This window comes from Gobio gobio (assembly GCF_949357685.1).
Source record: "Gobio gobio genome assembly, chromosome: 18".
NCBI lineage: Eukaryota > Metazoa > Chordata > Actinopteri > Cypriniformes > Gobionidae > Gobio > Gobio gobio.
The window spans coordinates 19821548-19834793 of NC_137111.1; the positions used below are offsets into that span (position 1 = coordinate 19821548).

General features: G+C 38.1%; 1 protein-coding gene across 1 annotated transcript in view; it reads left to right on the forward strand.

The window, feature by feature from the left end:
• The first annotated feature begins 1265 nt into the window (after window positions 1–1265).
• The window catches only part of lmbrd1 (LMBR1 domain containing 1), a 144138-nt gene continuing 132157 nt past the window's right edge, over window positions 1266–13246 (forward strand). The window contains exons 1-2 of the mRNA XM_079843086.1: window positions 1266–1372; window positions 4124–4300. Of these exons, the coding sequence (XP_079699212.1) occupies window positions 1304–1372; window positions 4124–4300 (246 nt within the window). The 5' untranslated portion in view covers window positions 1266–1303. The remainder of the gene's footprint in view (window positions 1373–4123; window positions 4301–13246) is intronic.

A 13246-nucleotide genomic window follows, 5' to 3' on the forward strand; every position in this document is an offset into this window, starting at 1 on the left:
AGTTTAAAATACTATCAAAACATTAACAAGAACACTCTCTTAAAAAGCATACATGATTATGATAAAGCCATGCCTGCACGAGGCAAGTGATTTTAGATCATTTAAAAAAAGAATTTTAATGAAGTGTGTTTGTATGTATATATATGTGTGTATGTGTGTGTGTGTGTGTGTGTATATATATATATATATATATATATATATATATATATATATATATATATATATATATATATATATATATATATATATATAATAGGGTTAGGCTGTTACCCATAATTGTATAAAAAACAAAACCAACTGCAAACAATAAAACTTTACAATTCTAAATATAGCCCAAATGTGGCCCACATGGGACCCTCAAATAAACAATAATGGGCAACCTAACTGGGCCCCACAACTTTATCCAAGATGGGGCCCACATTCAGCCCATCAAAGTGCCCACTGTGAGCCCATGCCCAGATGACGCCCATATAGCCCAGATAAAAACCACGTGGGGCCCACATGGACATGTTGGCTGGGGGGGCTCACTGGTTTGAAGTAAAAAAAAAGAACATCCATCCATAATAAACGTACTCCACACCGGGGGTTAATATAGGCCTTCTGAAGCAAATCGATGGGGTTTTGTAAGAGAAATATCCATATTTAAAAAAAAAATATATATAAATATGTAAAATATCTATAGCTTCCTCCAGACCGCCTTCCAAATTGAACTTACGCAGAAAGTGTACACTCTCACAGTAACGCCTCTCACAGTTCAAAACGCTTAAGTCGCACCAGTGCTTTTTTTGCGTAAGTTGAATACGGAAGGATATTTATTAATATAACTGACTGAGTTCATCAGAAAGAAGAAGGTCATACAACTAGGAAGGCTTGAGGGTTAGTAAATCAATGAACTCCTTTAACAAATGTGTACATGAGGCATGCAGATTCAAAAACAGAAAAGGAATGACAATTAAAATAGATCACATAAAAAAATTATAATAATAGAACCGTTTTAAAATAAAAAAGAAAGACAATATAGTATATAATATATAAAGACTGCCCTCCCCACAAACTCAGTTTGGCTCATGAACTGTAGAAATGTCTTATATTTGATTAAAACTTGGTTAATTATTTAATACATTGACAATAACATATTTATAAAGTGTTCTGAAATGTTCAGTAGCTAACATGAAGTCATGAAATCTAGGTATCATTAAAGTATGTAAAATCTTCAGTTTGTTTTGACCTCCGCACCCGTGTGTTGTGTGATGTCACCCGTCACATGGCGCGCGTCAGCTGTGTTGCAGGAAGTGAAGCAGTCATGGCGACGGCTGTAGCGTTACTCTCTGAATCTGTGCTCGGATGGTCTATTTTCACCATCGTTTTACTGGTGAGATACACGAACTATCCACTATAACTTTGATTTACTTTTATTCTATTGTTAGACGCGGTATTTCCGCGTAGTCTGTCACGTGCTATGCTCAATATGTATCATACACTGGCACGCCGCACTACTTTGGTTATAAACGTCATTTCATAATCCTGTTTATGTTTACAGTTACAGTATTGTTTCTGTAAAAAATCTGTAAAAATTCACACTAACGTTAGACTGTTTTACTAGAAGTAAGCTAACACGTCAGGCTAAAGTACAAGTACAACATTTGTACCTCTTACATTTAATCCTATTATCTTATTTTATGTCCACAATTACATGTGACACTAATATCAAAGCCATAATTGATTAGTATTTTCAAATGTGAATATGTTATATCTTAGAGTCAACTATAAGTATTTTGTAGGTTGATTCTCCCCAAAATTATACATAAAAATAAATAAACACAGTAATGTTTTGTTTTTTGTTTGAGGCAGGACTGTTTGTTTGGTGACCAATGGTTGAAAGGGGGAGTGCTCAGGAAACTTTACAAATAGTCTCTTTTTTTGTGGCATATTTCTATTCTGCCTGGTCGAGGTGTTTAATTAAAGTGGCTTCTATGCCTTAATTTTCTAATTAAAATGCAGCCTGCTCAAGTTTAACAAGTGTAAAGAGAGCATTATTCCCTGTTATATAATTTGTTCGGAGCATCCTGATTTAAATGCATAGCGTTGGGTCATTATCTGACCAACAATTCAGGCAGAATCTAATACGCATAGGGCTCTTAATTGATCCTGTCTGAAAACAGCTTCCCGTAATCACAAGCTCATTTTAGCGGTGTCCTGAGAGCTTACAGAGGATGTGTCTGGAATACGATCCTTCTCTCTCATACAAGTTCCTCCTAAAATTTGGACTCTATTAGTGTTTTTTTTATTTTTTATTATGAGCTACAACGTAATGCTTTTCAGAGACAACTGTCTTAGAGCCTTCTAAATCTGTAGGCTTCTAAATATCCTTGTAATCTGAAGGCAGGATTTTCCTTATCTTTCTAGGTGAGGAGCTATTGGTCGCTAGATCAGAAGTGCAATACAGAATTACATTTCGAGTTATTTAATTGTGGTTTCGAATTTCTATGGCCTTTGAGGTTGGCATGAAATGGATGTTGAGATCAACTTGTCTTTCCTATTGTTATGGATCTGAGTGAAAGGCCTTTTCGAACAAGAAAATATGAAGGGCGAGATTTTGTCCATCAGGAATTGATTGGATGGTTATGGATGACTATTGCATATGAGTGATGGGTTGTCCTGTCCTCATGGCAGTAAACACATCATCAGAGAATAGAAGAGATGTCACTTTTCATTAAAGATTATAAACGCACATGAAAAAAGGCACCCATTTATATATTTTTTATAAAATAATGACGTGCACGGATAAATCGTTCATAATAAAAACTGCAATATTCCATAAAAATTTGAATTTTGATTTAAAGGAACACTACACTTTTTTTGGAAAATAGGCTCATTTTTCAACTCCCCTAGAATCAAACAGTTGAGTTTTACCGTTTTCGAATCCATTCAGCCGATCTCCGGGTCTGGCGGTGGCACTTTTAGCATAGCTTAGCATAGATAATTGAATCTGATTAGACCGTTAGCATCTCGCTAAAATAATTATCAAAGAGTTTCTATATTTTTCCTATTTAAAACTTGACTCTTCTGTAGTTACATCGTGTACTAAGCACGACGGAAAATGAAAAGTTGTGATTTTCTAGACCGATATGGCTAGGAAGGGAACTGTACTCTCATTTCTGCGTAGTAATCAAGGAACTTTGCTGCCATACCATGAGTGCAGCGGCGCAATGATATTACACAGCGCCTGAAAATAGGTTAACTTCCATTAACATAACCAACGTGACAACCTGCTTGCTCAGGGAGCGTGCTGAGCGTTCTTTGATTATTACGCAGGAAGGAGAATAGTTCTTAGCCATATCAGCCTAAAATCGCAGCTTTTCATTTTCCGTCGGTCTTAATACACAATGTAACTACAGAAGAGTCAAGTTGTAAATAGGAAAAATATCGAAACTTTGGTCATTTTTTTTTGCAAGATGCTAACGGTCTAATCCGATTCAATGATCTATGCTAAGCTATGCTAAAAGTGCTAACGCCAGACCCGGAGATCGGCTGAATTGATTAGAAAATGGTAAAACTCAACTGTTTAACTCTAGGGGAGTTGGAATATGAGCCTGAGTGTTCCTTTAATGGTGACTTTAAAGTGAATTTGTGTTATGAGAAGGCCGACAGTCTGATATAATACACATCGGTTTGACACTAGAGAGATTTAAGCCTCAGTGACACACAAATTTAAAACACAATTATAACAAATGATCACAAATATCAGGCCTAAAATAAACAAGCATTTTTGTTTATGATTATGAGCAGGGCTTGAGTACAGATTGGCATATGAGTTAGTTAGCGGTTCTTATAGTTTTTTATTTATTATTTTTTTTGTGAAAGTTTGTATTATTATAACAACTGAAATAAAGTTCATTGATAAAGTTGATATCCTTATCTGATATCTGGGGTAAGTCATACATTAAAAATAAAAATTAAATAAATAAAAATTAAACTTTGTAAAAACATGGACAGAATTTATATTTGTCTACAAATCTAATTTCGAACATTTAATAATGAAACTGGTGGTACTGTGTTTAACATGATCCCTTTAAATGAATTATTTTGATGCACATCTAATATTGTCCCCCTGTATCTTCAGGTCATCGTGGCCTTCTGCTGGGTTTATATTCGGAAGTATCAGAGCCGCCAGGAGAGCGAGGTTATCTCCACCATCACGGCGATATGTGCTCTGGCCATTGCGCTCATCACATCAGCTCTTCTTCCTGTGGATATCTTCCTAGTGTCCTTTATGAAGTATCCCAATGGCACTTACAAGGTAACCATATTACCGCACAGAAAAGTTACCTGTTACATGACAACTCGCGCAGATCTGTGCTTGATCCTGTAGTTCAATCATTCCAGGCATCATAGATTAACCTGTCTTGCATTGTTTAAAGGCAACATGAAATCCAATTTACTTTCTTAATAAATGTCCCTGGTCATATTGGTCTTCTCTTTATGCGTATGCCTTTGCGCAAGCATCTAATGACCCCTTTAACCAGTAGTTTCATAGCCATCCAGTAGCGATCAAAATCCTGCTTAATATTTTATTTAGTTTAGAGATAAGAGATTAAGAGAATTTAGTTTAAGAGATAAACTTAACTTTTTTTTTGGCTTTTCTAATATAATTTCATGTTCTCGTTCATCTCATTCATTCTTCAAAGCCAAAGAGAAGAGAGCTCAGCACAATAAAGTGTTTGGATGAATTCCAGGAATGTTATTGCTGTTAGTGATTTACTTTCACCACTTGTGAATACAATGGCATTTCTTGTTGCATTTTTTCCTAAAACATCCCATGATACAGTCAAATGCAATAAGAGGCAGAGAGATCAATATTTCAGGTTTGAGTTCAAAGACTAAATTGAGCACATCTTTCTTTTACATTGAGACTTGAATGGTCTAATGAGACAGTGGTTACTATGGCAACTGAATGGCAAAATTAATGAAACCACTGGCCCACCATTCTTCCTTACGGATAATGAATAATTAAGCATAGAATTACCTCTTCTGACATGAGATCTTTAATGAGTGCTTCACTTAGAACTGCAGTGGAACTTGGTTACTACTTTGCATACAATGAAATCATATTATGTCCCAAGCCTGTCAAGTTCTAAAATGGAAAAAAGTAGCATAAAAGTCATTTCGACAACTTGTACAAGTCTTCTGAAGTCAAACAGTTGAAATTTAAACTTTTATTCACTAATAGACGTATTCTTTTCTGTAGCCTTCAAATCTAATTTGCACTTCCACATATTCAAATTTGCTGCGTTACATTTGGTTGTGACATATTAGATCCAATGGAAATTTGAAAATGTGGCCAAATGAGATGTAATACCTACAGGGAGTGCAGAATTATTAGGCACGTTGATTTTCTGATCATATTTTTTTTCCAGGCACATTTGACCAATTCCAAACCACAGTAATCCTAATAACTACTATTGATTTAGTATTTAATAATGTATAAGTGATATATAATTGTTCATGAAGGCTGGAAATGAAAATCACCTTATATTCAGGTGTGCAGAATTATTAGGCATGTTTTCTTTTACAGATAAATTGAGCCAAAAAAGAGATTTAACTCAGACTGAAAAGTCAAAAAGTATTAAATGCCCATGAGAAGGATGCAATACTAATGCAATACTAGACATTGCAGTTAAGGCATGACCATTGGACAGTGAAATGCTCGTTGGGTCAGCAGGATCTGACAAAAACAGGTGGTGAAGAAAAGACACCTGTTAACTGCAAAAGAATTAAGAATTAAGGTGAAGAATTAAGGGTGAAACCATCAGGAACCCTTTAGTCTCCAGCGCCACCATTTTTCAGAGCTGCAACCTACCTGGAGTCTCCAGAAGTGCAAGGTGTCAGGATCTCAGAGACTTCAGTTAGGTAAAGAATCCTAAAAAATGACCCCCACTAAATAAGAATCATAAGCTGAAGTGTTGTAAAATACATGAAGAAGTGTTGCGAATACAGAAGACTGTTTTTTTTATAGGCTTTATAGGTTTTATAGGTTGAGAATGACTCTTGAAGGACCAGCACCACATCCTCTAGTACCACTGTTTGAAGAATTCATCTTCCAGAATCTGGCAGTACGTTTTGGGAGTTCATTTTAGTCCATCCTGAAGTCCGTTTTGCAGAGATGGACTAAAAAACTCCCAAAACGTACTGCCAGATTCTGGAAGATGAATTCTTCAAACAGTGGTACTAGAGGATGTGGTGCTGGTCCTTCAAGAGTCACTCTCAACCTATCTGTCCATAAAGCCTATAAAAAAACCTTCTTCATGTATTTTACAACACTTCAGCTTGTGATTCTTATCTAGTGAGGGTCATTTTTTAGGATTCTTTACCTAACTGAAGTCTCTGAGATCCTGACACCTTGCACTTCTGGAGACTCCAGGTAGGTTCAGCTCTGGAAAATGGTAGCGCTGGAGACTAAAGGGTTCCTGATGGTTTCACCCTTAATTCTTCACCTTAATTCTTAATTCTTTTGCAGTTAATAGGTGTCTTTTCTTCACCACCTGTTTTGTCAGATCCTGCTGACCCAACGAGCATTTCACTGTCCAATGGTCATGCCTTAACTGCAATGTCTAGTATTGCATTAGTATTGCATCCTTCTCATGGGCATTTAATACTTTTTGACTTTTCAGTCTGAGTTAAATCTCTTTTTTGGCTCAATTTATCTGTAAAAGAAAACATGCCTAATAATTCTGCACACCTGAATATAAGGTGATTTTCATTTCCAGCCTTCATGAACAATTATATATCACTTATACATTATTAAATACTAAATCAATAGTAGTTATTAGGATTACTGTGGTTTGGAATTGGTCAAATGTGCCTGGAAAAAAAATATGATCAGAAAATCAACGTGCCTAATAATTCTGCACTCCCTGTATGTTCACGGGTCATATGGATTTCTTTTATAATACCTTTTTCAATCTGGAGCTTCATTCACTTTCTCGTATGGGAAAAGCACCACTGCATAATATCTCCTTTTCTGTTCCACGGAAAAAATTAAAGTCATTGAGGTTTACAACATCTTGAGGTTGAAGAATTTTTGGGTGAACTGTCCCTTTAATTGGAGAGCAAAGGCCTGAGACTAGCCTAGAAATCTAGACGCACCCTAGCGGCAGCAAATCTAATTTACAGCCAGGGTAGTCTAGCAACTCTCCGTTGGCTTGCGAGCTGAAAAACCAAACTCTGGTCAGGCCAATAACATTGTGTATAGAGTCGGTGGGCGGGCTTAACATAATGATGGCAGAGTTGCCGCGGTTCCGCGTGCTACTTGTAAACAAAGAAGCTGGTGAACAGCGGTCTTTCGAATCGGCTTTGGCCGTGACTCTTGAAGACTTGTTTTTAAGCTTTTCTTTGAGAAAAGAACAAAGAACGGCACGGAAGTCATTCTTAAGAAAGGAAGATGTGTTCGGAGTTTTGCCGACCGGATACGGCGGAAGTTTAATCTACCAACTACCTCCGCATCACCGTCTTCGTTGCTGTGGTTGTTGTAGCGCTATCTTATTCCGTGCAGAGGGAATTTGAAAGACAACTGTTTATCCCGCCCCTCGGATTGAGCCCTGCCAATGGTGAGTTCCCAGACCCAACATCTTGATGTGGGTCTGGCTTGTCAGGCCAGCCTGAGACCATAGACTGTAAAAAATATGGACGTAGTGTCCGTGACGTCACCCATAGGATTCTGAAGAGCAGTTTTGAAGCGTAAAGTAGGGTCGAGCTGGCCATTGACATCTTGGCAGCGCGTCATAGCGCATCACTCCCCTATAACAGAAAATGGGCAAAGAGGCCGGACGTGGGTGGAGCTGAGCTGATGACTAACAGACAGCAGACAAATGGCAATCCACCTGTCACTCAAAGTGGCCCCGCTCTTAATTATGCCGAACTTTAAGGCTTTATATAATGTAAATGAATGAGTTATAAAAAAATTCACCCCCCTCACAGTTGTCATGAAGGGCATGATTTTTTTCTGCTGTAAAGTTGGGCATTTTAACATGGGGCTCAATGAGATTCTGCTCCCTTATGGAGCCTGTCCCTAGTGGCCAGTCGATGAATATCAGTTTAAGTCACTTCCGTATTGGCTTCAAGAGAAACTGGGGGAGAGAAACGCTTGCCTGAGACTTTTAATTCCAGTGTTTGATTGATTACAAAAAAGCACCATGGACTTATTGATGTTCTTACAAAACACATAGGCTAGAATGTGGAATAGAGTCTGAGCATGAGGCTATTTCCATTGTCTAATATGTTTGGACTGTAAACAGCCAGCCTGTTGCACCCCAAAACCGGTTGATGTATGAATAAACACATTAGAAATATTACAGAAAACACCGGTAGTATTTTTCGCCTGGCTTTGTAAAACACTACTCAAGTGTGTGTTGTCCAGAATAAATTGAGATCTGCAGACAGTGCTGGCCTGGTTTTCATTTGAGATAATGATCAGCCTTAGGATTGTTAAAAAGGGCTTGCAGAGGTCAAGACCAGTTATAACTTTATCAGAGTTTCACAAGATTGATTACTGGTTTCATTTCGTTAATTGGAAGTTGAGGGTTTTGAAGTGTTCTGAAGAAGACAGGCTTGCTCAATCATATCAGAGATCATCTGTTGAGGCGGAGGAGGTTAACCTAAAGAGATTCTCAGTGACTCAATCGGGTTAATTAGATCTCTGATGAAGCCGCTAATCTTTCTGTACCACACTTTTTTTAAAACACTTTAAAATTCATAGATGATCTTGAGTCGTGGAGCACTGTAGCGTAGTAAAGTGAATAGATTGGCACTATACACTGAAGTTATATTGTTTGTTATATTGTGTATACTATATAGCAGTTCAAAAATATGTAGTGGTGTTTGCTCATATAAAGTTAGAGTGTTCACACTTGCATGTTTGGTTTGATTAAAACAAACCCTGGTGTGATTGCTCTGTTAGTGCGGTTTATTTGAATAAGTGTGAATGTTGCCATCCGAACCCGGGACAGCTGAAAAGATGGGTCTCGGTCCACTTCCAAACGAACTCTAATGCGTTCGATTGAAATATGAACGCAACACGGACCAAAGAGATGTCACAAGACGAGACCGTAAAATGGACAGAAAACTCATGCATGTTTTTTCTTGTCATAGTTGCAATGTTGCCCATCAGAACCGCATCTCTTCGCAGCAGATCTTGATTTGTGTGAAGGAGGGATTCCTGCTGCTGTTTTGACTCCTTTACACATTTTATAAGATCTTCACGAGTTCTCAGCTGGTCAAAATACCATCATATGTAGGCTACGCACATACAACAAGCGCATTCATCCCAGCACACAGTATTGTTTTTGATGTTCGGTAAGTTGTTTCACGAAATATACGTAATAAAAGCCGACCAATCAGGATGTGAACTTATCCCTATGCCACTGTGAGCGCTAAGCGGACGTACGCTGCGTCCCAATTCGCATACTATCCGTACTAAATAGTATTCGAAAAAAGAATTAGTATGTCCCAAATCGTAGTATGTAAAAAAGAGTATTCCAAAGATACCCGGATGGTCTTCTATTTCTGGTCAGAATTCGAAGTGCAGATCGATGCGCAATCTAACGGCTGATATTGCCCACAACCCATTGCGAGATGGACGAGGATTCGATTAGAACTACAAACGCGGATAAAAAGTGTTAAAAAAACTACAAACACGACGGTTATGCGAGTTCGACGGTTAAGTAGAGAAGGTTAGATAAAAGACAATTATCAGTTTTAACCTGACGAAAAGATATTTAGTCCGTTAAAGATGACGAAGTAGTATGTCCCAAAGCTTGCATTCGCTTCTGCTACACACTCAAAAGTATGTACTTTTTCTTCACAAAAAGAGTACATACTTTTAGGTCGTAGTATAAGTAGGCGAATTGGGATGCAGCACAGGACTAATGTTTGTTTGTTTTTTTTTGGTACGGGCCACAACTACAAGTGTGAACACACCTTTAAACAAATCTTAGGTCCACTTTCCTCCAAAGTTTATTCCTCCAACCTTGATCAAACCCCCATGCCTGTAAATTTCAAGTAATCCTGAAGACCTTTGGTGCGTCCAAAATCGCAGGTAGGTGTAATCGAGTAGGTGCTACATATAAATTTGAATTTACTTTGCTACCGTTAAAAGAGTGTTCTATATCAGGGTGTCTAAACTCACTCCTGGGGGGCCACTGTGCTGCAGAGTTTAGCTCCAACTTGCCTTAAAACAACTGCCTGGAAGTTGAAGTGTTTTGAAGTGTTTTGAGTGTTTTGACATGGGAACGTAATGGCGTGTGCCATTAATCGATCTATGTTCTATAACATGTAAAACGGGAACATGAACGGAATATTCTAAAAGCAACTCATGTAAACACCTTAATAAGAATATTGTCTTATTCAGATTAAGGTCAATAATTAGATTACTGCTGTCCATGTAAACGTAGAGAGCATAACCGAAGTCCATTGCATATGCATATGCATATTGATATCTATTAGGGCTGGTCCGTGGGCAGGCCTTATATGCTACGAGAACGGACACTGCACTAGTGATACGAAACACACAGGTCTGTTACGTCCCAGTAACAAGCTCCTATATTTCGCAGTAGATTAATTTAGATTGATAATAACGGGTAATAGGCTTGCTGCGATGTGTTACCGGTGTTCAGGCATTACATCACTTGCCCAGTGCGGCACCGCTTCCACCGTCGTTTTGATATTTTATAGTAGTAAAAATGTTAGTTCAGTTAGAGAACAGATTAACTACAATTAAAAACTGAATGTGCCGCGTGAGCCGAACGAGAGTCGCAGCAAATCAGCAGCAGAAGTCCGATTTCATTCATCACGAGAGCGAGGAGCTGAACGACAAATATGATCGCGGAAGATTTGGTTTCAAAGCGAAATGTAAAAGCGGCTATTTAAGTGAGTTTGTCATTGTGCTTTTTTGTTGTAATAGGCTAATGAACCCACCATTCAAGCAACCCGCCCCCGAATTGGCAAACCGAAAGTAAACTGCCCATGGCCTAGGGCTGTCAACGAATATTCTAAATTTGAATATATATTCAAATAGTTAAAAAAAAAAAACATTTGTAGGTGAAAATTAATATTCGAATAAAAAAAAAGAGGAAAAAAACCCCCGCGGTATTAGAGGTGTGGCTGTCTGTTTTGCGAGTTATACTTTCGCCTGGCTCCGCAGTGCGAGCCCCCGCTGACTGCGCGCGCTCCTACCCAAACGGACGAGGCGTTTATACTTGACGCACTCGCCGTTGTGCTATTCTTTGAAACGACAGAGGGCGACTCTGAGTAATTGTTCTATAATCCATCAGGGAAAAGCGCAGAGAAGAAGTGGGCTAATGTACACAGGTGACGATATTTATTTTAGTACACTTCACCGAAAACCACACTACAAAAGAATCATGTAAAACAGATCAAAATAAACCTTGATATTTCTTGTGACATGAGAACAAAATGTATGCCGAAATGTAACTAAATTTATGATCTCTTAAATGTTTCCTAATTTCACTAAACACTTTTGTGAGTTTTCACTTAGTTTCGTGAACTTTTCTTCATTAAACGGGCTTGTTTATGCTTTTGTAGGCTCATTTTGTAAATATAAGCAACTAATTTGTATGTGCAAACTGGACCACCCTTACTTTGCATCGCCCGCCACAAGCTCTTTGTCTGCAACACGACAAGAGGCCATAACGGAGAAATTCATTTCGTTCATTTATAAGGACATGAGACCGATCAGTGTCGTGGATGGGACAGGCTTCAGGGAGTTCTGTCAAGCAATATAATCGAGGTACTGACTGAATAGATATTGCATGAATAAAGGATAAATGCACTGCTTCCACTGATTGATTATTTACCGTTTCATGTCAAGGAAAAGTTCCATGTTTACCACAGCACAGTTCGGAGCGTTCAATATGCTGTAAAACTTCAATTAATATTTGTTTCAATCACTGAATGAAGCCTGCTATATTTGGGACAAGAGTCGCGACCTTAAATCGCTTGCACAAAACACTTGATCAGCACTCAAAATGTGTTTGTTCATTTAAACCGTTATGCGCAGAGAGCGTGAGGTCCGCGGTCTTGGCCATTAGTTGATTTACTTGTTTTTGTGTAGGTAATACGTTGTCAAATATGTTTAAACTTAAATAGGCTACCTATACAAGTAGTTATGTCTCTTTGTTGTATTAATTTGTCCTGTTATTGATGTAATGCATTGACAAAATGCGCAACCAGATGTTCGAATAGTTCGAATATTCGTGTTTTTTTTAGAGGGAATATTCGAACGTCATTTTTCGGCAATTTTGACAGCCCTACCACGGCCACACTGTTATTTGTTCACAGTTGCTCAGTGTACAAGCACTGTAATATGACGGTGAGGGAAAATTTTCTCACCGTCACATCCCTAGTGGGTAAAAAGAATATAACATTTTGATTCTATTATTCTATTTTCCACAATGTCAAACCAGCGCAGCTTAACCCAAAATGCAAACTCAGGCATGCACTTCTTCCATATAAGCTTATGCAGTTGTGTGCTCTAGACAGAGAATACTCCGTTGCAGGGAACACTAAGAAGAAGCAAGTATATTTATTAAGTATAACGAGGTTGGGTTCCTATTCAACTGTCCATCCTATTAAAAACTGCTAGGCTATAAGATAATTGTAAAAAAAAGAATATTGTATTTCACCAGATTTTATAGTGTCAACATATGCAAACGCAAATGAGAACCGCTTCGAGGGGATACCAGGTGTGTGCAAAAAACCAAAAAAACTATGAATATTCGAATCCCAAAATTGAAAATAGAATACCAACCCATCGAACGAATATTCGAATATTCCGGTCCAGCCCTAATATCTGTACGTCTTTTTTATATTTCTTCTTCTCACTTCTAACATTGAAGTATGCCCAAACCATAGAAGCTGATACCCAGAAAGTTCTGCGTATCGGCTTGTGTAAGCCACTGTAGGTGTTAAAGAGCACAGAACAGCTTTATTCAAACTGTTCTAGGAAGATTACAACAGATTCTGATGAAATACGTGGGAAAATGTCGTTTGATAATCGTTCTGAAGCTCGCTGTGATTCACGTTGCATAATAAATCAGGCCGACAGGTGCTTTTTGTTGTAGGAGGTTGAGATGGAAGACGCCATCAAGTCTTGGATAAACACGCAAGATTATGGCAGCGATCTTCTTGGCGCCGGCCCTCCAGTAATCCTTTTTTCTGATGTGACGATCAA